Source organism: Vombatus ursinus, unplaced genomic scaffold, assembly GCF_900497805.2.
Source record: "Vombatus ursinus unplaced genomic scaffold, bare-nosed wombat genome assembly UNPS02015175.1, whole genome shotgun sequence".
In the NCBI taxonomy this organism is placed as follows: domain Eukaryota; kingdom Metazoa; phylum Chordata; class Mammalia; order Diprotodontia; family Vombatidae; genus Vombatus; species Vombatus ursinus.
Window position 1 is genome coordinate 9284654 of NW_020954953.1, and position 26988 is coordinate 9311641.

The following is a 26988-nucleotide window of genomic DNA, read 5'->3' on the forward strand; positions in this document are numbered from 1 at the left end:
GACCCTGGGCAAGTCACTTAACCCCAATTGCCTAAAAAAAAAAAAAAGATATAGCAGCTAGCTATAGTTCTTTGGAGACAGTCTAACTTGAGTGAATCAGTCAGATAATTTATCTTCTCTATTCTGTCATTCACAGAGTATATTCAGTTTCATCTTTAACATATAAAAGTAAATGGGTCATAAAAATATGTAGGAAGAATTTCAGTAAACATGGACTTAACTGCAAAGATAGTTGTATCAGTGGTTAGTATGAACAAACTTAAAGGATTTTAGTACACTATAAGCTCAGCATTGAGTCCAAAGTATGATATGGTTGCCAAAAAAGCTAATTTTAAACTGCATCATGTGTTCATTTATTAATACCAGCATGGTGGTCAGAATAAGGGTATTAATAATTTTATTGTTCTTGGTTCTTAGGCCTGGTCTGGACTTTATCTGGGCTGTGGTTTTCAGTTTTGGATGCCCCATGTTCAGAGACATGGACAAACTAGAGACGAGCGATGGGACTGGAAACTGTTCTGTAGGAGGGTTGATGGAAGGAACTGGAGATATTTAGCATGATAAGGGCTTATGTGGAATTACATGATCCTGTCTTCAAGTATCTGAAGGGCTTTGCTGTGGGAGAAGGAAGATACATATTTTGTTTAAATCATGAAATTAGAACTAGAACTAGTGGGTGGAAGTTGAAAAGAAGTAGATGTTGGTTTGGTATAAGGAAACATTGTCTAGCAATTAGAGGTGAGAAGGTGTGAGAGTTAGTTCCCCTGTGGAAGAATACAAATTAAGACTAGAAGAATTCCTTGTGAACATGTTATAAAGGTACCTTAAATGTGATAAGACATTAGACTGATGGTCTCCAAGAGCCTTTCTAACTTTTGGATTATTTTATTAGAAATATTAACATAAAGAGAATTCAGGGATAAGCTCAATGTAATGTTCTCAGTTCAGTCATTTTTCAGTCATGTCTGACTCTTCGTGACCCTATTTGAGGTTTTCCTGGCAAAGATACTGAAGTGGTTCACCATTTCCTTCTCCAACTCATTTGACAGTTGCGTAAACTGAGGCAAACAGGGTTAAGTGACTTGTCTGGGGTCACACAGCTAGTATGTGAACTAGATTTGAGGCTAGATTTGAACTCATGAAGGTGAGTCTTCCTGACTCTAGAACTGGTGCTCTGTTCACTATGGTGCCACCTCGCTCCCCTATACTCAATGTAATATATATAATAGCAACAGCTGACATTGATAGAGTACTTTAATGACTGACTTTTTTTTTAATATTCAGTTTTAAAAAGCACTTTATATCCATCACCTTATTTGTTTCTAACAATAACCCTTTGATGTAAGTGATGTAATTATCACTTTAGGGAAGCAAAAGAGCCCTGGGCATAAAGTCAAGAAAAAGTGGGATTGGAATCTTCCCATATGCGTTATGTATTTGGGACAAATCAAGTAAGTTCTTGGATCCTTAGTTTCCTGACCTGTAAAATGGTGATAAAGGCACTTGTGGTACAGCATTGATGTGAAGAGCCCACTAGATAATGTGTGTAAATTGCTTTGTAAACCTTAAAGCAATATATAAATGTAACCCATCATTATCCTCATCTTTCAGGTGAAGAAACTGAAAATTACCTAAAATGAGACTGACCTAAAGTTCTAGTTAAATGGTAGAACCAGAACTTAAACCAAGGTCTCCATTATGCCACAACTCGGTCCACATGCAGTTACTCAGATCCTAAAGGGGGCCGGGTATGATTCAGGTACCAACATGAAACAGCCCCCCAGGAGCTTCAGTTCTGTCATAGCATCCACATGTGCACATACAAGTCTGTACAAAGTGACTAGGGGGTCGTTTCTGAGAAGAGACAGGAGCAACGGGGGATCAGGAGAGGCCGTAGATAGGAAGTAGTCATTGAAAGAAGGTAGGGGTTTTAGAGGCAGATGTGAGGAGAAGGTGCCTTTGTGGTACTTCCTCAAACATGCAAGCAAGAGATGGATTGTTGTCCTCAGGAAGCATTAAGCCTGCCAGTGAGGCAGGACTGTAAAGTTTGGAACTGTAAAGTTTGGAAAAGGGAATTGGAGCCAGGTTGGGAAAGGCTGTCAGTGCCAATCAGATGAGTTTGGGTTTGATCCCAGAAGCGATAGGTAGTCACTGGAGCTTACCACGCTGTGGACAGACCTGTGCTTCAGAAATATTCCTGTCACAGCTTCTTGCAGTCGATGCAGGTCTTTGAACCCCTTTGTTTTCATCTGTTTCTCAGCATACATCATGCCTGTGGAAGGGGAGATGCAGAATAAACCCTCTCCTTATCAAAGAGGGAACATCTCTTCTGTTATGGCTGTTGCCACCCAGGAGCCAACAAGACTATTTTCCTTTTCTGCCTTTTGTTTAAAAAGTGCTGTGCTTTTTTCTTTCAGACTTCTTTCCCTATACTTAGTCCCCTATCCTACCAGTACTCATTGGTAAGAACATTGTTATACAGAATTGGATGTGTTATGCCAGTATTGATTATTTGTTTGTAATTTTCATTTTGTAGCTTTACAAAGAAAACGTTGCAAAAAAAACCCCAAAACAAAACCAAAACAGCCAATTGTAAATATCCCATTGGCTGTCTCTATTCCTACACTCTAGCTCATTAGTCTCCAGATGTTCTCAGTAGTGGTCCTTCGTGCTCCACCCCCGCCATGGGTATACTGGGTGATGATATAAAGTGGAGTTTTCCTGGTGTTAGAAACCTAAACCAGAGGGGCCCAGATGGTTTTTGAAAGAGGATTTAAATAAACAAACAAACAAATAAAAGGGGTAGCTAGGTGGCACAGTGGATAGAGCACTGGCGCTGAAATCAGGAGGACCTGAGTTCAGATCCTGGCCTCAAACACTTGACCCTAGCTGTGTGACTCTGGGGAAATCAGTTAACTGGGATTGACTTGCAAATAAATAAACGAATGAATGAATGAATGAGAAGGATTAGGAACTGGTGCAGTGGGGCAATGTTGATGGGCTGTAATAGGTGATAGACAACTGTGGTTGTGTTGGAGAAAACCCCCATGCCTGGGATCCAGCCTCACCCCCCAGAAGCCCTACCCCTCACCTTGGAAATCAAAGAGATGGGTTACTGTGTTTTCTTATATAGTGAACATTGCACTGCGTTATAGTGGAGTGAGCATTAGGTTGGGAATTGAAGTTCTTGTGTTTGAATTTTGACTCTGCTACATACATATTTTTGTGACATGGAAAAAATGAAAATTTTACTCCACCTTTGTAGGCCTCAGCTTCCTCATTTAAAGACTAAGAGGCTGGGCTAGGTAACACTCTAAAGTTACCCTTCAGGTGCCCAAATCTGTGGTCTTATAAGCTGGGTAGGTACTACTACTAACTCACTGTCTGACCTAAGAGAAGCCTGAAAATCTCTAGGCTTCAGTTTTCTCATCTGTAAAATGGTATAAAATCTGTAAATGTTGAACTAAAAAACAAAGTTCATTCCAGATCAAAAATCTATGATACATCACAGAAATCTAGTGTTTGAATGTGTTGTAACTTTCCATTTATAAAATTGTTATGACACATTGCAAATTGAAATGGGGAAATATTTTAGTACCTGCTGCGTACTTAGGAAAGACAGTGTGACGTATGTAGAGTGACATACTTCAAGTCAGGAAGCCCTGATTTCAAAGCTTATTTCTGACCTGATCTCAGCTCTGGCTTCACATCTCATTATCCATGTGACTTTCGCAAGTCACAGCCTCCCCTGGGCCTGGTGTTTCCTCATCTTTAAAATAAAGGGATTGAACCAGATGGCTTCCCATGTCTCTTCTGGTTCTATAGCCATGTCCCAAGTCTAGATGCATATGTTTATATGTGTAGTTTAATTTTGTTCACTCTAATAACAATTATTTTTAACTTATTAGGCTGATCTTTTACTCTTGAATGCCTTTAGAGTTTCCATCTGTTGTCTTTTTTCACTCTAGCAGCTATACATCGGAACAGCCCCCGTCCTGTGAAGGTGCCCCGATGTCACAGTGACCCTCCTAACCCACATCTCATTATCCCAACGCCTGACGGATTCAGGTATTTGGTGCTTCACCAGTCATTCGCATTGCAAACTCTCCCTTAAATAACAGGCTAAAAACCATGAGGCTGTTGGCTGCTTGCCTCTGAAATCTTAAGTATTTTTTTCTGATGTTCTTTTTCATATATTTTAGAAAGCTGTTATTTCCATTTTCTTGATGGTATACTTGCCGTTGTGTAGCTATAACAAAAGGCATTGAAATTTGAGCATAGGCAAGAGTTTTTTCAAGATAATATAATATTAATCTGCCTGTATGCAAATACTCAAGGAATCTGTGGTTTTGTCAGTGTGGGCAACTCTAAGTAAAGATTGCGAACCTTCTTTGACTTTGTCCAGGAAAGCTGCCTGAGGTGCCCAGAGGTGAAATGATTAGCTCATAAGTATCAGAGGTGGGATTTGAATCCAGGTCTTACTGACTCCAGGCCCAACTCTTCATCCTTTATGCAGTGTTGCTCTATCACCTTGTATAGAAATGGCTACTCTGTGTGTGCTTTCTAGCCTTTCAGCAATCTTTCCTTTTTCTTTCTTTAAGAAAGCAAATTAGAGTTTGTCTGACACAGTGAACATTTGGAAGTAAACTTTGATTTAAAAATGGAAGATTTAACTGCATTTGTCTCTTTTCTGGTCCTGATTTCCACGTATGTTCTTTGGCACACCTCTAGATCAGTGTGAGGTTGGAAAATACAGCACATGAAAGATAGGATCCTTGAATGTGGTGGCATTTCTGCATCTTTTAAGTTGTGATCTTCAACTTTAAATAGGCTAGCTTTCATTTTGCCAATTTGGGACTGCTTTTAGAAGCACAGTGATTTTTTTTGTTTGTTTGTTTTAAACCCTTTTAGTGAATTAAAAAAAAATTAGGAAATTTTTTTTTAGACAGCCTCCACTTCTAGAGAAACTGAATCTCAAAGAGAGATCATATATATTTTTTAATTTTGAATTCACTTTTTCATTTGCTCACCTTATTTAATTTCAAATTAAAAAACAATTGACCACCCAGGCTTTTTTCCAACTGTATTTCCTGAAGTTTTCCTTCTTATCACAGCACTCGGAGTGTGCCTTCTGACGTGCGGAACCCCTGCAGTGCTGCTGCCAGTCGCCCCGCCCCAGCCGGCAGCGACTCCGCTCCACCCAAACCTGTCAGCAGTACAAATGATAACAGGTAGTTCCACCCCACCAGTGTCATCTCTGTTGCCATCCCAGATGCAGTCTGCTTCTAGTTGACATAAGGTGTTTAAAAGTAGGACTTGCCTCAAATGTGGGATCTAGACTTCTGGATGAGGGTCACTTCTACCCTCCCTGTTCCTGGGGGCTGCACCGTTCTTTTTTTTCTACCAGGATAGTTAGGTAATATGGCCACTTTTATTTCTGGCAGGGTTTGATGTGAACCAAAATACACTAAATTACCTGCTATTAGAAATAGCACCAAAGGGGAAAGAATATTTTTCACAGTGGAAAGTGCTTTGGAATATTCAGTTTCCTGCTGAGTAATATGGAGATTTCAGAGAAATTCTTTAGCTGATAACTTTAATGTTACATTAATGTCCATTTTAAGTTCTGAAGTCTCATTCTCTATATGTCTTTTGTAGACTCATTCTAAAGATTATTAATTAGTTTCCTTCAACCTTCTTATCTTAGAAAATAAAATATGTTTACCTTTGAATTAATTTTTGATAAAGAATAGAATCTACTAGCTAGTAAATCACAAAATAAATAAAATTAAAATGTAGGTTTATTTTTTTCTCTTGCTTATGTTGAGTTGGGATGCATTTCTTATTTAGTTATCAGAATCAGCAAGTTTCAGAAAAATATATAGGTCTTCTGAATAAACAAGTAAAAATAAAACACATCAAAATAAAAAATTTAAATGAAAAAATTTAAAAATAAAGCTTTAAGTATATCTAGGAGTTATTTTGTCACATTTTTTATCACAAATTTTTATTACAGATCTTATGTTCACATGCACATAGACTAAAAAGGATAATTGATCAGGCAGTTGATTTACTCACATCCTTAGGCCTGGATAGGGAATCTTAGCAAAGGAAAGGATCTGAAAGGACATTTTGAACAACCCTTTGTCACAACCTTTCCCTGCGTCGTCATCTAATTTTGGCTTAAAAATCTTCATTGTTGGGAAATGAACTCAGTGTCTCAGAAGCAAATCTTTCTTCTAACAAATACAATGATATATGTGTGCCGTAGCAAAATTATTTTGATTGGGAGAAAAAAGAAGAAAAGAACTTTTGTGTACTCCTCCACTTCTAGACTCAATATTTTTATATTTTTAAGGCATAGAGTGGATGACTTCAGAACTTAAAATGGACTAAAGAATTAGCATATGCTTTATGAAATTCACATCCAGTTTTGCCACACATATTTGTAGCTTTTGATTCAAGTTAAATATCACAAAAATTTCTGAAGGTAAAAAATAATAAAAATTTGGTACAGATTGTAAATTGTGTACTTAAAAAAAGGGTAACAGTTAACTTTGAAAAGCTCTGGGATTTTTTCCATTTATTTTGTTATTCAAGGCATCTCACAGAAATTATTTCCTTATTTGTTCTCATCTTTGTACAGTGTATAGAAGAAAATAAAATGTCTGTTTTATAAATGATGGAACAAATAAAGATATGGTAAAAATCATTTCCCCAAAATGCAATGCTAAAACTTGTGTATACTTTTTCCTAGTCTACTATTTCTCTCAAATTAGATGATAGCTCTTTTGAAGTAGAAAATCTGAGTTAACTCCTTATATGTTGAAAAAGCTCATGATTTTTGGTAAACATAAAAAAACCCCCCAAAAAAGATAGCCTGATAGTCGTGCATATAATTTTATATTTTGTATATCTATATCTATATCTATATAGATATAGATATAGATATATGTAGATATAGATATATAGATACATATTTTGTATGTGTATAATGTAGGTGACAGTGACTGAATCCCTTTTCTACTTTTGGACATAGTAGTTTTAAGATATAATCTCCATGCAGCAAAATTCTAAGTCATAAAGAGATTTATTTTATCTCTATGGATTTAGCACTTGAAAACATTAAGTCTATTCTTCTAACCATTATTTCAAACATATGTGATTCATGTGATATTAAACTTTTGCACTTTTAAATATATCACTGACCATAGAGACTTCCTATTATAATGAAGACATATGGCAAACTTACACAGAGTAGGTAGGCAGGCACTGAGTTAAAAAAAAAAAAACTTTTATGTGATAATATTTTTCTTTGACAATTTATATTTATATAACATCTTATATAGTATTTTTATATATTTTCCTTTATTTGACCCTGTGGCATCCCTGTATATGGGGATGGCATATAAGAAATCATATGAAACAGAGATGCTGAGGAATTTTCTTGTGGTCATTTAGTTGCATTGCTTAGGACTAGACCTCATGTTGGCCTATTTATGATAGCGTTTTTCCTTTATATTAGTGGTTTCAACCTGGCTTCATGGAGTAATGACAGTAGTATTACATGGCTTTTACAGTTTTGTAAAGTTCTTTCCAAAAGCCTATAAAGTAGGTTGCATAAGTAGAGTTATTCCCATTTTCTAAAAAAACTACTATAGCAATCCCTTGAAAAAAATCTAGGGAATTTGGAAATATTTGATTTATGTCTGCTCACAAGTGTACATCAGCCATTTGTACTGTATGTTGGGGATCTGAAAAATGAAAAATAATGAGAAGGATTTGAGGCATCAGAATTTTTGAAAATCACTGATAAGATTGACATTCCCTTAAACCTACCTGCTTATATGAACTAAGAGCACAAATGCTACCATACTTCATTAAATTCCTCTATCAGCATAACACAGCCACCACAATCTGATTCTGATGTAGTCTGTCTTGTTTTGTTCTTTTTTATTTAAATTCTTATATTAACATTTATCTTCATAAATATCGATTTAATTTCTCTTGAAGCAGTTGCTTTGTGCACTTGAAGAGTAGTTGATTTTGTTCTAAACAATAATAGATTAGATTGCCCTCTCGCACTTCTGCTTTGCTACGATTTTTAATATTTTTCATATGTATGCTTTCATTGTCCTGGGTTCAACTGACAAGGAAATCTATTAGATCTTCCTGTGACTGACAATCTAACTAAAATTAACAGAAATAATGTGGGTGGCATGGTAGCTTGTGGGATCAAGGCAATTGTATGTATTCTTTTCATGCCTGGAGTTTAGACTCTGAAGAGTTCCTAAAGTTAGTCAATGACAGTTTTGTGTGTGTGTGTGTGTGTGTACACATACATATGCATATACACATACATACACACATGCATATGTCCGCACACACATCATACAGAGGACTCCATCAAGAATTGTTAGGTGGCACAAAAGAAATGGACAGTTTCAGATAAGGTTATTTGGTTCTCTTCATTTCAGGTGGAATTAACATTTTCATAAAAGTTTCTCAGACTTTATTTAAGTGTAAGTACTCCTGAACTAATCTAGCTCAATGTTTAAAATGTTGAAACAGGGGGTCCAGTGTTCCAGAAAATGATCGTTTGGCCTCCATAGCTGCTGAATTGCAATTCAGATCCTTGAGTCGACATTCAAGCCCCACTGAGGAGCGAGAAGGTGAGTATTCAAGTATTTGTAACACTATTTTCAATTCCGGTAGTCCATTTCAATGTTCCATTTCTTGTTACCTCCTAATAAAAGGTGACTGGAGAGGGTAGTTATCAGTGCAGGGGAAATTGAGAAGATTAAGCAATAAGAAGTGCTATTTTTCTAAGAATAAAAGTGTATAAGATTGTTTTTACTGATTATATGCATATTTTATAAACACACTTTTTGTAGTCTGTTATTTCAATTACTGAGTTTTTGTTATAATTTTAAAAAGTTAAAGTGACATTATCTAGATCTTTGGTAATATATTAAAACTCTACTATAAAGTTATCCAAAGAAAGGCCAAAATTTAAAGCCAGGTTATATGTGAAATACTGGTCAACATTACTGGAGACTTAAGAAGTAACCAGTCTTGGTCAGAGTCCAAAGGTGGATTTGATTTTGAACTCTTGTGCTTTATGGTTTGTATGATAGTGCTAACTATAGTTTTGTGTTTGTGGTACTTCTAATTCTATAACCTACTGACAATTCATTAGTTTGATGACTTTTTCTAGTATTGATTTTAGAGAGGATTTTATCATTCTTAAGTCAAATTTACTCAAAGCTAAGAACCAATTTGGAGAAGTAATGTCCATTAACCATTGCCGTTCAAGGTTCCAAAATTACTGTTATGATAGTACTGCTATATTTTAATAATTAATCATACATTGGAATTCAAGTCAAAATTATTTCTTTCAGAACCTTCATATCCAAAAGGAGATTCAAGTGGGCCAACACGGAGAAGTTGGGAGCTTCGGACTCTGATAAGCCAAAATAAAGGTAAGAAGGAATATTGCATTTCAGATTCCCATATCATAATCTTTAAGTGTGAGAAAAAGTGATTGAACTAAAGTGTGCTTTGGCTTCTGAACTTTTTACACGTGTAATTCAGATCTTTTTTAGCCATAATAAAAAATTTTTTAAAAAGACCTTTTAAACAAGCACTAATTTTTAGGATACAGTCTGATGCTTTTGATTATTATATCATGTTAGACCTTCCCTCTAAGTAAAATGACTACAGAATTCAATACAAGGGATAGGATTTTTGCTCATTTCCTTCATTAACTGTAAAAAGTGATCAACAAATTTTTAGAATGTTCAGTAGACTCAGTATATTGTATCAGCTACTCTAAGGGACAAGAAGAAATATAAACTGTTTTTAATTCCTATTCTCATTTGTTTGTTTGTTCGTTTGTTTGTTGTTTGTTTTTGTTTTTGACTAGCCAACTGGGGTTAAATAACTTGCCCAGGGTCATACAGCTAGTAAGTGTCAAGTGTCTGAGGTCGGATTTGAACTCGGGTCCTCCTGAATCCAGGGCTGGTGCTTTGTTCACTGTGCTACCTAGCTGCCCCTCATTCCTACTCTCAAGCATCCAGTATAGATGATGACACAGGACACATATTGACTCTCTCATTATCTTTTTATATATCAGCCAGATGACATTTTAAAAGGCAGTAAGGAGTTCAAGAGATGGAATGATTGTCAAAGGATATAGTATTAGGGGATGATTTCATTGGAGTCAGTGGACCTTGAAAAAAGAATAAAACTTAGATAAGTGGAAATGCAATCAAAAAATTAAACAGGCAGCTAGGCTCAGTGGATAGAGCACTGGCCCTGGATTCAGGAGGACCCAAGTTCAAATCCAGCCTCAGACACTTCACACTTACTAGCTGTGTGACCCTGGGCAAGTCACTTAACCCTTCTGCCTAGATAAAAAAAAATTAAACATTGATTAAACATTTCACAACCTACTGTGCTATGCTAGATATTAAGGAAACAAAGATAAACAGTGATAACGGCTATCCGCATGTCACTTATAGTTGGGGTGTGGGGCACAGGGATGAGAAATATGCATAGTGTGTTGGGGCAAAGGAAAGATACAGAGGCAGCAGAGATCAGTGTTGGCTAGAGTTTTCAGGAATAAACTAAAGCTGTTACTGTAGACTGAGCAGAGATCAGGGCCTGAGCTGGCATGACAGTCCTGTTGGAGGGTCTAGAAAGTGAGCTGAGAGATGTTGTAGAGATAGAATAAACATCATGTGGGACTTAAGTGAGGAAAAACAAGAGTCAGAGGTGACTCTGAGGTTGTGAATCTGGATGGCTGAGAGGGTGGTGGTATCCATGAAAAATAAGAAGTTTTGGAGATGGTTTGTGTGGGAAGATAGGGAGTTCTACTTTGGACATGTTGAGAAACTAATGAAACATCCAGGTGGGGCTGTCTATCAGGCATTTTGTAATTACAAAATAATTGCCAAAGTATCAGAAAGATTCTAAATAGAAAATTAAGGACCATCAGGCCTTAGGGGTAAAGGAATAGCATAAGCAAAGCACAGAGACAAGAATATACCCTGCAATATGTTTGGAGGAAAATAACTAGATCTGTTGAGATGTAGTTTTTGATTTATGTAAGGTAGTAAGGAGGGTTCTCCATCCCAGTAATTAGCCATTGCAACTCTGTATTACCCTCAGTTCTTGAATCCTTTGCCCTTTGTCATATCACTCTTCTTTGGTTCCATCTCAGCCTTGGATAATTCTCACTATCTACTTCATCTGCTTTCACAAGCAGCTAAATGAAACTAGAAGTCATTCAGTACTGCTGACTTGAGTACATTACAAATTCATGTTATCTACCATCAGCTGGATCCTCACTGTAGCACAGCAGCCCTTTTATATCTCCCTAATTGATCCCATGTCTTATTCCTCCCCCACTGAAAGTATTCTAAACATTAAGCATCTCCATTCTTCCCTTCCTCCCAGTTAATAACCTTGAATCTTGTTTATTGAAAAAAAAAAATCATTTGAATGAATGAAATATTTATATTCATTCATTCATTCATTTATTTATTATCCTTACTGTGTGCCAAGCACTGTGCCAAGCCCTGGGCATACACCCATTAAAGTGAGATAGTCCCTGCTCTCAAGAAGCTCACGTTCTAATGGAGGAGACAACACTATAAAAGGTTTTATCTCAGAGTAAAATGGAACATCCCCATGGTCCTTAGGGGATGATGGCAGACCAGGCAGATAAAATGTCTTTTTTGAAATTGAACATTTCAGGGGGCAGCTAGGTGGCACAGTGGATGGAGCACCGACCCTGGATTCAGGAGGACCTGAGTTCAAATCTGGCCTCAGACACATAACACTTACTAGCTGTGTGACCCTGGGCGAGTCACTTAACCCCATTGCCTAACTAGGAAAAAAAAAAGTTGACCATTTCAACAAATAACTTTGGTGGCAAGAACTTTCTTTTCTGGGTCTTTGGTATTGGTGGCTGTAGCAACTAGAGGAGCAGTTCTAGGCTGCATCTCTACAAGGGTTGCTTGCCAAGATGATTGCTGAGGGCTTTAAGCCTGTGGCTTTGCCATTCTTAAGGTTTTTGGTTTCAGGGTCTTGGACTCTCTCCATAAGGTTCTGAAGGAAGGTGGTGGTGGTTTAACTTGCTTTAGTATATGCTGCCTCCTGTTGTTGTGTTTGTCCTTCATTTTTGAAGAGGACCATGACATCAGGGAGATGATGACATGACTTGCAATTGACTTTGATTTGAGTGAGGGAGGGCTGTGCAAGGTTACCATCCTCACTTTCTCCTCCAGAGCCATCTGGGTCCAGTGGCCAGATATTCATCAGGATGACTGGAGATGGTCCAGGATGCAATGGGAGACCCTGACCCTTTTAAGCTAAGGTCTTTTCAGGTTCTCACTTTGAGTGAGGTAATGCCCATTCAGTGAATAGGCCTCTTTAAGAAGTGAGTCAAGGGATGGCCTCTTTAATTAAAAAAAAAAAATCAAACTGGGAGGGGAAGACCCTCACGGTTGCTGGCCAAAAGAGAAAGTTACTATTTACATTCACTCTGAGCCAGGAGGACCCAAAAAATAACCATTAAGTGGTTCTTGGGCAGGGACCTATTATTGTCCAATCTATGAGCTCCAGAGTGAATTGGGCTTAAAGCTTGCTGTTTGACAAAGAAATCTAGCCAGTAAATCCCAGAGAGAAGAAAAGGGAGAGGGGACGACCAGCTGGGTCCCTATTCAGGCAGCTCAGACCACATTGGCCTTCTGTTTCTTCTGCAATTGACTTTAATTTAAGTGAGAGAGGGCTGTGCAAGGTCACCAGCCTCACTTTCTCCTCCAGAACTATCCGGAACCATTGGCCAGATAGGGAGTTACTTCCCCAAATGAGGGTTGAATTGGAGGCAGGACTGGTGGTCTGAGGGGTGCTGCCACTTCAGGGCTCCTGCGTCTGTCTGGTTGTTGCTGATGAAGAAAGTGGGCCTCTTGTCTGCGATGATTTCTCCCCTCAGTGATGGCTTGTGGATATTGGGCTGGAAGCCATTTCAAAATTCCTTGACATCACTTCCCATTTTCTCCTTTCCCCAGGTCACTGACAAAAAGGTGACTCTTCTTGCTAAGTCCTGTTTCTCCACATGTGCTCTCGATCCCATCCAGTTTCCTTCATTAGATTGCATCCTTATTCATGTCTTTAACATCTCCCTATCGAATGGTTCCTTCCCTTTTGCCTCCAGACATTCCTAAGTATCCTCTGTTCTGAACTGTACCATTCACCAGTGTACCATCCCTTGAAATTAATAAATTAATGTTCTTTATTGCTCCTTCCTTTCCTAGCCACACTCCTTCAAAAAAGTTGTCTAAATTTCCTACCTACACTTCCCCTCGCTCATACTTCAGCCTTTTGCATTATGGCTTCTAGCATCATTATTCAATTGTAACTGCTTTCTCTTCATTGCCAGATATAATGGTCTTCTCTTAATCTTTGTCCTTTTCTATCTGATTACTGCATTCGACACTTCTGACCATGTTAGTACACTTCTGAGTTTTCATGATACTCTTCTCTCTTGGTTCTCTACTTGCCTATCTATCCAATTTTCCTCCATCTTTTTTTGTTCACTCATTACCTATATCACACCCCTTAACTGTAGCTATTCCCCAAAGGTTCTGAACTAGACTTTCTTAGTAACCTCAGTTTCCATGAGTTTAACAATCATCTTTAAGCAGAGGCCATACATACATATGACCTAAGATGTCTCCTTATTAAGGTGGCTGTTATTATAGAAAACTAGTTTTTCCTTTTAAAATTCCTAGTATGTATATGATAATTCCCATTGGAAGATTTAAATGTAGTACAAGGTTTTGTCTTTCAATCACTGATTCCCTCTGAGATACATGGAATATCTTTTGGTCAGGCTCGACAATCTTATGGCTCTGTTCAGCTTCGTGGTGGAAAAGGGTCAATGCTGGGTGGCATAGAAACCTCAGACTACACAAAAAGACAACTTGCTGTACAGAGTTTAGTATTTAACTTAAAAAATAAAGCAATTTGTATATATATCTTGTTTGACTCCAGTTGTTTGCATGTTGTTTCCTTCCTTAGACTGTGAGCTCCTTTCTTTCTATTCCAACGTAATGGCACACGGAACTTTTCATAAATGCTGGTTGACTGGCTGGCATGGCTGCCAGAGTAAGCTCCTGCTCTGGCCATGTGATTCCCTTAGTGAACCAGCTTCAGTGGTTTTCATTGCCTCTAGGGTCAAGTGTAAACTTGCTTGGTTAGTTTTTAAAACCCCTCACAACAGGGCCCTGTTTGACTTCCTTCTCTTCCTATATACTCAACTATCTCATCAAACTGTCCTTCTCTCTGTTCTTCTCACAGTACACTCCATCTCATGTCTCTATACCTTGGCATTGGCTTTACGTGCCTATGATGTGTCTCCTGTCCTTTGGCTCCGAGAGTCCACACTTTCTTTTAAGGTGTAGTTCAAGCACCATCTTCTGCTTCAAGCTTTTCGTTATCTCCATTTTCAAGTGGCCTCCCTCCCAAACCACCTTCTATCAAACTGTTTTGTATAAATTTGTATTTATCCCATTTGTGTTATGCTGTATGTGTTTTTAATATGTACTTGTCTCCCCCATTAGAAGGAAAAGCTTTATCCTTAACAGGTAGGAATTTTATTATTTTGTGTACTTGTATCCACGTTGCCAAGCGCAATGCAAGACACACAGTTGGCCCCTGATAAATTCTTAAAGGCTTAATTGACAGTTGCAGTAAAATATGACATGATCTTAGCTAAGAGGTTGGGGGAAGAGCGTATAGAGGCAGGCTTGAGGAGAGACAAGGAAGTTTGGGACAGCCACTGTGGGGTATCATAGAATCAGTTAGAGAGGAGTAAAGAATCACCTTGCCGCAGTGAGTGCCTCATGTGTAATAGACTCAGTGAGCATGATTATAGGCCTTCCAGTAGTGCTGACCAGCAGTAGGATCAGTGGGTAAAGACAGTGTAGTGTTGAACTAGTTAAATCATCCTTTTAGGCTGATTACAATGCCTTTGTGTCTTTAGTCTGAACTTGCATTTCAGGTGTTGTTACAACAGCTTATATGGAATCCTATATATAAAACTCCTTTAAAATTTTTTGTTAGAAATGGACTTGCAGTGTTATACCGGTCTATCTATGTGTATATTAGGAGTCTGGAACTCTAATGGATTTGAGGTTTTCTCCCCAGATACTGCTTCTAAACAAGGACCCATAGAAGCTGTTCAGAAGTCAGTTCGATTGTTTGAAGAAAAGCGTTATCGAGAAATGAGGAGGAAGAATATCATTGGTCAAGTTTGTGACACCCCCAAATCCTATGATAATGTCATGCACGTTGGTTTACGGAAGGTGACCTTCAAATGGCAAAGAGGAAACAAAATTGGTAAGGGGGAGAAAGGAGAAGCAAATAATGTTTTGCATATTTACTTTCTAAATGTCAAAACTTACTGTTTATATTTGATCCATCTTGGTTTAACTGTGCTGATAGATGTGCCAAGTATTTTTTTTTAGATCCGTTCCCCACTGTAATTACTAGAATAAAAGATCCATTCTCTTATCTATGCAAATCCACCACCCTCTATAGCCAAATAGTTGGGGTTGTTCCTCCCATTCATCTTTATTTGGAAAATAATGATTGAGCCTTGTAAAATATTCTTTAAAAATAATGAACAGGAAAGCTTAGAAACAAATATTTAATATAGATAATGAGTTGACTAGTTTTAATCGAAAATTCTTCTCCTTTATGGTATCTCAGAAGAGAGTAAATGCTATTATTTACCAAGAGATTAGTGCTGTGTACCATGTATGTATTTCAATGAGAATAGATAAAAGACTAGATATAATTGAGGAACGAATGAAGTAAAATCTTCCTAATTGCCATAATTAAATTATTTCCAAGTGGTTTATACAGGTGTTTGAACTTGTTATTCCAAAGCAATATGTGATGTTATATACGGAGAAGTTTCATGCTTGCATTTTGTTTTTATTTTTGTGTAAAGTAGAACCTTAATTTTATTTTAGATTTTTAATTTCACAGAAATTAAATTACTGTGTGTTTTCCAGAACTCTCCAATGTTCCTAGTTATATCTAAATGAAAGGAAAGTCTTCATGTTGGTTGTGGGGGGAAGGAGTGAGTATGGGCAGGGAGTAGGTTGTTAAGAAGCAACTAGTGGTTCTTTGTCTCTTTCTAGAGTTGTTTTTGTATTGAAATAAGAAATATTAATAGTTGCACATAAAGTACAGTTATCACTTCCACATCTATGGGGGTTAGGAGCATGGTGCCCCCCACTATCTGGAAAATCTGCATAAAATTTTTTGGTCCTCCCTTCGTACTAGAGAAGTCTGAATTTTTTCTTTTTCTTTTATGGGGTGTTTACAATATCTTATTGTAAAATTTGGGTTAAGTATTTGGTCATAGGTCAGGGTTAAGTAAAATACTATACATGTTTTGTGCATTTCTGAATTTCTCAACTTTTTCTTTGTAATCTGTTGGTCTTCACGTGTTGTCTGCAGCTTCCATAAAACTCCCCAAAATTTCCCGTTTAATTAATCCCAACTGCGATATATCAAAACTGTAATGGGGAAAGAGTAATCGTATATGATAAATTCATGTAGTTCCATTCCAGAATTGCCTTGCTCATCTCTTTCTCCCTCTGAACTTCCTTCTTTTCTCTTCTATGCATTTTTTAAATGGTTCATTGACACTGTTTTCTTCCTCTTTTTTTTTTTGTCATCTCCCTCCCCAATAAAAGAAATAAAAATACCCTTCTTTGTATCAAACGATCACATTTGAACAAAACAAATCCATGCATTCGTGCCCCAAAATGTATGCTTTACTCTAAACCTTGTCAGGAAGTATGGTGCATGCTTCTCCATTATCTGGTAGCTGGCCATTGCATTGATCAAAGTTGTTAAGTCTTTGTTTTTCTTTTTAGTGTTGTAATCATAGTATAAATTGTTCATTTGGTTCTATGCAAATTACTCTGTATCAGTTCATACAGAATATGAAAATCTGTCTGGAGAACATCTTGCTCTCCTGTAAAAACCCATTCCTTTTTCTCCCTGGATGCCACATATCTCCTACATACCTCTTTGTTTCTCATATTTAAATTATTCCCTTCCCAGGTTTCCAAGGTTTCCCTGAAACCTTATCATTTCCTATGTATAAAACAATAATATTTTATTTTCAGCCTTTCTTCAAATGATGGTCTCCTCCTTAAGTTTCCCATTCTTTTCTACAGTACGGGCACCTTTTGCTACTATGAATATTTTTACATAATGAGTCCTTTTAGATTCTCAGATCTCTTCAGTATAGGCCTAGTAGTGGTATTACTAAGTCTGAGTTTACATAATTAAGTGAGTTTGTGAGCTCCTTCCAGGTCACCTTCCAGAATGACTGGACTAGTTCACAGCTCCACCAATAATGCATTGCGTTGCTTTTCTCAAGGTCCTCCAGAATTTCTCATTTTCCTTTTTTCTAATAGTTTTAATTTGTATTTCGTTTATTGCTTGTAATTTCATATGGTTGTTGATAGTTTGCTTTGAGAACTGCTTGTTCATATTCTTTCAACATATTTCTCTGAAAAACACGGGCCATTTCCTAAGAGGTCAAAGTTTTTTCTTTCAAGTTAAACTGTATTCCTTCTATTTGCATTGATTTTGTTTACCCAAAAGCTTTGCAGTTTTATGTAATGAAAATTGTCTGAGCCTCTGTATCCCTTGTTTGGTTAAGAAGCCTTTATCTATCTGTAGTGTTCTCTTCTCATTTGTCCTTAGACATTGAAATCTAATTATGTGATACTGAATTATGAAACTGTAAAACTTACCTAAATTTAGAAATCTTTCTAATTTTATGTCCTATATGGCATTTTTCTTCTAAAACATTTGCAAGTAATAGCAGGCATATGTTAAAGAATAATAGAAAGCATGTCAGTGATCAGTGCATTTCATTGAGCCATATGAATAAATGCAGAAGTTCAGTCATAGAGTTTGACTGTCACACATTCCTTTTCATTCATGGGAGATGAAGGGGCTTATCTACAAGGTTTCTGACTGGGTAACATTATGAAAGAAATGTAAATGATAACAGAAATAGATACAACAGAGCTATAACTATGTAATTATAAATGTTAAAGCATCATAGTAAGTTTAAATATCTTGACATTAAAATTCTCTAGAGAATGTTGTCTTTTACCTTTTGGCCAGCCAACAGGCCATTTTGAAAATAACAATATGTTTCATCTCAAATGAAAGTGGTGATGACAGTGTTGACTGATACTGGTTTACTGGAGAATTCTGTGATGACCTTATGATAATTTTCTGAAGTTATTTTGCCTTCACCTGTGTCCTGGCTCCTAATTCTTGACTCTACCATTGACAGACTAGGTACCACTGGGATCATTTCACCTTTCTGAGTTTTATTGTCCCAATCTCTAAAATAAAAGGGTTGAACTATATAGTCCCTTCCTGCTCACCTCTATAAAAATATAAGAAATTACTTTTTTTTCCTTTTATTTATAGGAGAAGGCCAGTATGGAAAAGTCTATACTTGTATCAGCGTTGATACTGGTGAATTGATGGCAATGAAGGAAGTGAGTATTCCATCTTCCCTGGCAGGGTTTATACATTGGGGTAGGATTAATGCCTTAAGTTTTTTTGGTTAGAAATTTTATAAAGAACCACTTTTGGTGTTTTCTGAGATACTCAAAGAAAATTGCATAAACTTGTTCTTCTTTTACCAATTTAAAATCAAAGATTTTTTTAAAAAAATAGAACACTGATAGAGTGATACACATTCACGTCCCCCTTCTGGGCTTCAGTTTTCTCATCTGTAAAATGAAAGGGTTGGCATTGATGCTTCTGTATGGTCTTTTAGACTTCTAATTTCAATAATCCTGTGTTAAAAATTTAAGGGGACTCTTAATGTAATAAGAAGTCATGTTCATTGCTGTGTATTTGTCAACATAAATGTATATGTCTATGTAAAAAAATACATTAAAGGCAGTTCTCACATTATCTTTCTTTATTGCTGAAATAATGTGATTTAGGCTCCTTAAGACTTACAGAAACGCAATTTTAGGATAAAAAACAAATCTAAGAAACAACTATTCCAAAGAAATTTAGATGGAAAATCTATTAAAAGAAGAAAAGGGGAGCTATTGCTTATGTTGACATTTTAAAATTTAGGAAATCAGGGAAAATGTTTCAAGAGAAGAATTGAATTTCTACTTTTGCTGTGAATTTTTCCTTATTGCCAAGTTACTGTCAATGTTTGATAGAATCTTTAACAAGAAGACCTACTGCCTCATTACCATTTCCTGGGTTTTGGACTGTTCTCTTTTATCTCTTCTAGTCTAGGCTATTAGCCTATCAATTTTGACAATAGTGTACTAATAGTCTCCTTTTTGATTATTCCTCATCTTGTCATTTCTACATATTGCTCTTGACTAAATCTTCCACGTACTTTCCTTTATTCATGGCATAACCTTGCTCACAACTTTTAGTGATTCTGAGCTGCCTTCAGAATAAAGCCCAGTCTCCTTAGCCTGATGCTCACCTGTTGCTCCAAGCTTTTTTCCTTCTCTTCCACTATATAAATTATACTCTAGCTCCCTCATGGAGTATCCTGTATACTACCCACATTTCTGCTTCCCTGCCGTTCCCTGTCTTTCCCACTCATCTCAATCCTACCTGCCTTAGAAACTCTTGCTTATGTTCAGATTCAGTTAATCTCTTCCCCATGAATCCTTCTGTCATTATACCAATCCATAATAAATAGATTCCATAAACTGGCACCTAGCATCTGGCACCTAGCATCATGTGCTAGCCAGTATTGTTTTCTTTTTATAAGTACATCCTGTCTTCTCAATTAAATTATAAGCATCTTAAGGGCAAAAACCATGTCCTAAAGATGTACCTCTGGTACCCTGTGTGCTTAATAAATATTAATGGTCTACCAGAAAGTATTTTACTGAATACTAAAAAGTAGATGTTAATATGCTTGTAATAGAAACATCCATATTTGGAATTTAGTTGTGGCTTTAAAAAATCCACAATCCGCTGATGCATATTATGCTGCTTTTTTTTTCTTTTCAGTGATACCAGAATGTGCCAACAGATGGCTTTGCAACCCTATTATTTCACGTTACAGCTTTCTAGTTTGTCATGGTAGCAACAGTAATCAACATTTTCAATTTTGCAGATTCGATTTCAGCCAAATGACCACAAAACTATCAAAGAGACTGCAGATGAATTGAAAATATTCGAAGGCATTAAACACCCCAATCTGGTTCGGTATTTTGGCGTGGAACTTCATAGAGTAAGCCAACATTAATCAGACCCACAATTGTGAGTGAGGAATCAGTAAGGGTACAGATGGAGCCCTGTTCTACATCGCAGGTCTTCTCATTTCAGAGCACAGTAACTTTGCCTAATTATAAGGAAATCTCCATGAGTTACATCATTTCTGCCTTCTCTCTGAAACTAGAGGAATTCTTCCTAAAATGTAAGTTGTAGATTGTAGTCATTAACCCGACATTAGAAAGCACTGAAACCCATCCTGCCAGTCAGAAGATTCATCTAAGTATCCTTTTTCCCAAGAACTTACTTTGTTTTTTGGTTTTTTTCCCCCCTGAACCAGTGACCATTAAGTGTCTTTGACTTGGTTAAACTTTTCTTCTACTTAAAATTAAACATTTGTGAAGTGAGAGAAGACGTAAAATATACTTTTAAAATTACCAAAGAAACTTCTTCCCCTTGAGAGTTAGATGCAAAGACATTGAGGAAAAGAGCCCAACTGCTAGGGTACCTCATTTCAGCATGAACTTTGGGGGAAGTTGGATTTAGCTCCTTTTTATATTTTCCTAACTAATTTTCAAATTGGAAAAGGATGTGTTTCAGTACTTAATAATATATCCTATGGGAAGTCCTGCTGGTCCCTGTCTGAGATTATAAAGCAGTCTGAATTTGGGAGGATTGCAGAGATTTATTATATGTCTTTTGTAGGAAGTGGTGTTACCCAAATCGCTGTATAGTTCCAGACAGAGACAGGCAGGAGAAGTCCTTATAGAAGAGTTAGCAATAAGCATTTTAAAAATATGCAGAAAGTAAGATTAGTATGACACCATTAGAAAGGAGATTTGCTTAGGACTTGTTTTTAAGTTGCCCAGAGTGAACATTTGTACTTACTTCACATTTGAAGAAGATAATAGTGTTGAACTTGGTTTCCACCCCAGGAAGAAATGTACATTTTCATGGAATACTGTGATGAGGGCACCCTGGAAGAAGTGTCAAGGCTGGGCCTTCAAGAACATGTTATTCGGCTGTACTCAAAGCAGATCACCATTGCTATTAATGTACTGCATGAGCATGGCATAGTTCATCGTGACATCAAAGGTAAGCTCTAACTAGAAAGGAGAGGGAGAAAGAGAAGGAATTGACACTTTGTCATAAGGATGTGACCCTATTCTTTAGCTCCTGGTAGTCAGTTTGTAGAATTCAAATCCATCGTGGACCAGGCTATATGCTTTGCCATAATTCCATGACGCAGAGATCTTGGAAATCAAGACTTGTATCTTTTTCCGCTTTATTTGGATCTAGAAGCCTTAAGGTATGTCAAGTATTTGTTCCAGTATTTTAGAGAAAGCCAAGCTAAAATCCAGCCTTCTCACCACACTTCTGGGGGCTGTTCTGCACTAGAAACAATGTCTCTGTTTTCCTTGGTCTTGTTACAACCTTCTGGTTAGCACTGGCCACCAAGAGGATAGCAGGTTTGTAAAAGGTCTGGGTTGGGTCATCCTGAGTTGACGAGCATATTACCAGATTTTAGCTGACCATATTATAGTCATATACCATTCTGGACATTCATTGAATCGTCTTTTGCAAAGCCATCACAGTGCCTAATTCCACAACTTTCAGTTACACAAATAAATGATAGTACCATGTCTTACACAGATACTACATCTAGTTCCAGGACTGGCTTAACCAGTTGGACCTATGTGTCATCCTCCAGTGTTGTATGTCAGGCTGAAGCGTAAGGCATTGAGCAGTGTTAGAACACTGGTGCTAAAGCTGTTTTGTTACTATTGCTTGATTGTCCTGAGCACATGCAGGTGGGTGTATTTGCAGATATAATTCTGTATGCATACATCTCCAAAACCTCTTTATCCAGCTCTGTAAATATTGATTTACAGAATCACAGGTAAGGGGGCCTCACAGTGGATCTAGCCCAAGCTCGATCTGAACAGGAATCTCCTAGAGGAGCACCCACCTCCCAAAGCCCCTTTCCTGAAGTTCCACGTAAGAACAGTTCTGTTTGTGAAGGCTTTCCTGACGTTTAGCTGAAATCTGCCTCTCTACCTGCTTTTAGTTCTGCCCTCGGGAGCCAGGAGGAATGAATGAATGAATGAATGAATGAATGAACAGCCCTTGAAACACTTGGAAAATAGCACCTATGTTCCTTCTGATTCTTCAGCTTTCTAGACTGAGTTGACTCCCTCACAGTTACCTTCACCAGCCCTTAAATCATCTTACAGTGACCTGGTAGTGAACGGCCTGTGTACACTGTAACTAGTTAGTGGTCTTCCTAAAATTTGTTATCCCAAACTGGAAACACTATCACAGATATCTGACCAAGGCAGAGAACAGGGGGACTTCCATTGTGGACACTACCTCTTTGATTGCAACTACACCAGTCTTTTTTGACTGCCATGTTAGATGTGACTTTTAGTCACCTAATTTTTCACACAAACTTTCATCTGGACAAGTAGACATATAGTTGATTTCATGTTATTAAAGTTTTTTGTTTAATCTGTCACGTAAAGATATCCCTCCTATCTTTGAGTCATCTGTAAATTTTATAAATATCCTTCTTCATCTTCACATAAATCATTGGTGATAATGTTGAATAGCACAAGAGTCAAAGAAATCCCTTGGACATTAGTACCATTCAGACTATCATCAGTCATTATATCTTAGGTTATATCATTCAGCCATTTCTAAATTCACAACTCTTTTGTGGTTCGCATCTCTACTTCTTGTTCACAAGGGAACGAAACAGACTGTCTGAGAAGCCTTCCTGCTGGAATCCAGGTACACTACACCTTAAGTATTTCCTTGATCTGCTACTATAAATAACTCTTATTATAAAATCATCTATCATAATTGTTCTTGATGACCCCAGTGCTAGCCTTTTGTGATCACCACTTTTGGAAAATGTTCAAAAAACATCCTTTTAATAAAGTTAATTTTGTTAGAATTTCGTGAGAGATTCAAATCCGTTTCGTCATCCAAAAATTGGAAGACTGTAGAAAGCATTTTTGGTTTTGAAAATCTCAGCACTATGAGCTGCCTTCCAGGCCAGCTACCCCACTCCCCTAGCCCCCTCTTCATTGTCCTTGGTTTCTTTGTTCAGAGATCACTGACCCTGGCACAGGGCTCAGCCATCATCTTCTTCACTGCTCCTGGGATGTTTGTCCCTGTTGTCTTGATCTCATTTCAGGACAAGGCTTCTCTTAGCACATATATTTGGGTTTTTAATTCCCTTTATTTTCCTTCCCCTATGAAGATTATTCTCCTTTACAGCAAAAATAGAATATAAGAATCTTAAGAACCTGCTTCCTCTCCGTCTGTTAGCGTTCACTTGACATAGCTTTTCTTTGATCTTCCTCATGCTTCTGATAGAGTAATTGTAGAACTGTGTCACTCTTGTTTTCATCAATTACATATACTTCTATTGCCTGTACAGATTTTTAATTTTTTATTCTATCCTTAATAAATACCCCTTGCCCTACAGAAATGAACATTTCCATCTTTAAAATGGAACAGAGGATTATATGTGTAACCACAAATCTCTCTTATACAGAGCTTGCTTTTTAAAAGTATATAATAATTTAACATGTTACTTTGAAAGCTGTCTTGTTTATTTGTATTTCCTTCTCATACCTTCTGTGCATCTTTTTAAAATGCCTCAGTAACTCTCTTCTTTTTGGTGGAGGACAACGCTGTCACTAGAGTTCATCTCTCTCCCTCAAAGCCCCACCCCCGCCAATTCATATAACAAGTACTCATAATTAAACAAAAACAAATCCACCTATTTGCCATGTGCAAAAATGAAGGTGGTATTCTGGATCTTTAGGCTCTCACCTTTCTGTCAAGTGGTAGGTAGCATGCTTCCTGAATCCTCTGGAGTTAAGGTCAGTCATGGAAAGACTTAATAAGAACTCTAGTCAATGCAAAATTGATTTGTTTGTTTTTTTCTGTACAATGTTGTTACAATTAAGTCTTCCACTGTTGCTCAGTTGATGGGCATGCTCTTAATTTTTAGTTCTTTGCCACAACAAAAAGCACAATACTATTTTATGTATGGGTTCTTTTCCTCTTTGTTTGATCTCTTTGGGAGTATAGGCATAGTATTGTTATCATTAGATTAAAGAGTGTGCATATGTTAGTAAGTTTGGTGGTAAAATTCCAAACTTTTCCAGATTTGATTAATTGACAACTCCATCAGAAGTACATTAATGTGCTTATCCTCCCATGCTTCAACAATTATTTTCTTTTTTTTTTGAAATCAGATTACTTAATCTTATATCCTGTTAATTGTTTTCTTTTAATGCATGAGAATCTCTTTCCCACTGTGTTCAGGGTCCAATGCTCATCTGAAGAGGCCTAGTCCCAGTTTGCTATGCAAATGGCATGCATTGCTTAATGTATTGATGTGATCAAAAGCCTGTACCTTTGTTTCCTCAGTTATTTCAGATTTCACCTGTCATGAATACCCATTATTTGACTGTAAACTCTTTGAGGACAGGGACTACCTTTGTGTCCCCAGTGTTTAGCAAGGTCCCTGGAACATAATAAGTTAATAAGTGTTTACTGACTGACTGATTAAAGTATAAATTTAATCAGTGTAGTACAGCCTTAGTTTTTAGAAAGTGGATAATGGAACTTAACATGATGGAATGATAGCATTAAAAGCTGGTATGTCTCATATTGAGAAAAACATGTGATCTTCTGATAAGAAAAACAAGAACTGATTAGTTATTGACCCCATCTTCTATGTAGAAAATGTCCATCAATAAGCATGTATTAAGTACTTGTTATGTGTCATGCTGGGGATACAAAGAAAAAGCAAAAACAATCCCTGCCTTCAAAGAGCTTACATTCTAACGAGTACATAAAGATATACATGGAGTGGATGAAAGGTACGTATTACATATTTATTACTTGTAAAAGGACTAGAACTTTTATCATGCTCTTTTTTTCAGTCATATTCTGAAGTCCATCGGTAGCCTCCTCTCCAGTTCTGACAACTGCCACCATCTGTGTAGCTTCTATAAATTATGTAGCAGTGTCATTGGCACAAATGGCTTTGGGCAGAGTCAAAACATTTGCATCTCTATAGTGAGGGTCTCACTTTTCTAAGATTATGCAAGGCTACTGAAGTAGCCTCTAGAATATTTTGATAATCATGACATGACATGTCTTTACCTTTAACAGTGGTGTGGTCTTTTATATACTGGTTATAGATTGTATGGTAGACAGTCTCTGCTGCCTCACAGAGGTATATAAATGAAACTCCTTGGGTGCTAGGGTCGTTGGTGGTTGCTTATGAAATCTTGAACTGGCCAATAATTCTACATGGTGTAAGTAAGCAATCTAAATTAGTAGTAGTAGTAATGCAACTACTATCGGTTCTTTTTCAGGAGCCAATATCTTCCTTACCTCATCTGGACTAATTAAGCTGGGGGATTTTGGATGCTCAGTCAAGTTAAAAAACAATGCACAAACCATGCCTGGAGAAGTGAACAGTACCCTAGGGACTGCAGGTAAGTAAACATGGTCATCAAGTCACATACTCTTAGGGGGACCTTAGCAGTCATCTCATCCAATCTCTCCCTGAAACTTGTATTCCCTTTACAACATCCCTGACAAGTGGTCCTATAGCCTCTGCTTAAACAACCCCCAGTGACAGGAAACCCTCTATCTTCTAAAGCAGCCTATTGTATTTCTGAACAGCTCTGATTGTTAGGACATTCTTCCTTATGTTGAACAAAAATCTGCCTCCTGGTTCTAGCTGTACCTTGTAGGACCAAACAAAAGGAACTCTCCTCTTCCACAAAAATAATCCTTTCTCTTTGAAAATATCATGGTTGCCCTCCTCAGTGTTCTCTTCCCTCAGTCTAAAAAAATGCTGTTTCTTTTCATCCACACTTCTATGGCATGGTTTCCATTCTTTTCACACTTTTTTTATCAGTTGCCACTAGATACGCTCCCGCCCTTCTAAAATGTGATATTCCAAACTCAACACAATGTTCCTTGTTTGGCCTGACCAGGAGAGTTCAGTGGGGACCATTGCCTTCTATATTCTCAGTACCGCATGTAATTAGTTCAGCGTATGCCCTGGTTCGCTTCCCTGGCTACTCTGTTACCCTGCTCATTCGTGGAGGGCTTCATTCCCCTACTAAAGTCTCCAGGTCTTTCACAGGTTGCCACAACTCTGAAGTTATTACTTTGTAGGATTTTACGTTTACCCTTCTCAGTTTCATTTTATGGGATTCAGCCGATCATTCTCACTTGTCCAGAGCTTTGGAAATCCTAGTTCTGTTCTCTTTTGTGATATCTTCTTCTGTTTCATATCCTCAGCAGATTTGGTGTTCAGGTCTTTGATTTAAAAAAAAAAAAGCCACTGAGCCTCCTTCATGTTTCAACACTCTTTGAATCTGGACATTCAGTCAGTTCCAAATATACCTAAATGTTAATGAGTCTTCATTTTTTCACTTAGTCTAGAAAGATATCACAAGAGACTTTTGTCAGATACCTTGTTAAAATCCAAGTACAGTGTCTGTAGCATTTCCTTGATTTGCTATTCCAGGAAGCCTGTTGGTTGAAATTAATGACCTGATATGATTTGGCCTTAATGAATCTATACCACTTCTTAATGATCACTGCTTTCCTAATTGCTCA

General features: G+C 37.3%; 1 protein-coding gene across 6 annotated transcripts in view; it reads left to right on the top strand.

Annotated features, from left to right (window-relative positions):
• The window catches only part of LOC114031466 (mitogen-activated protein kinase kinase kinase 4), a 135306-nt gene that overhangs the window by 103211 nt on the left and 5107 nt on the right, over positions 1-26988 (top strand). For 3 of the 6 annotated variants that reach the window (XM_027846543.1, XM_027846544.1, XM_027846545.1), the window contains 9 exons: positions 3969-4068; positions 5115-5231; positions 8572-8672; positions 9402-9482; positions 15217-15408; positions 18547-18617; positions 20228-20344; positions 21261-21420; positions 25728-25850. In XM_027846543.1, the coding sequence (XP_027702344.1) occupies positions 3969-4068; positions 5115-5231; positions 8572-8672; positions 9402-9482; positions 15217-15408; positions 18547-18617; positions 20228-20344; positions 21261-21420; positions 25728-25850 (1062 nt within the window). The remainder of the gene's footprint in view (positions 1-3968; positions 4069-5114; positions 5232-8571; positions 8673-9401; positions 9483-15216; positions 15409-18546; positions 18618-20227; positions 20345-21260; positions 21421-25727; positions 25851-26988) is intronic. The other 3 variants (XM_027846548.1, XM_027846549.1, XM_027846547.1) reach the window with 3 other exon arrangements.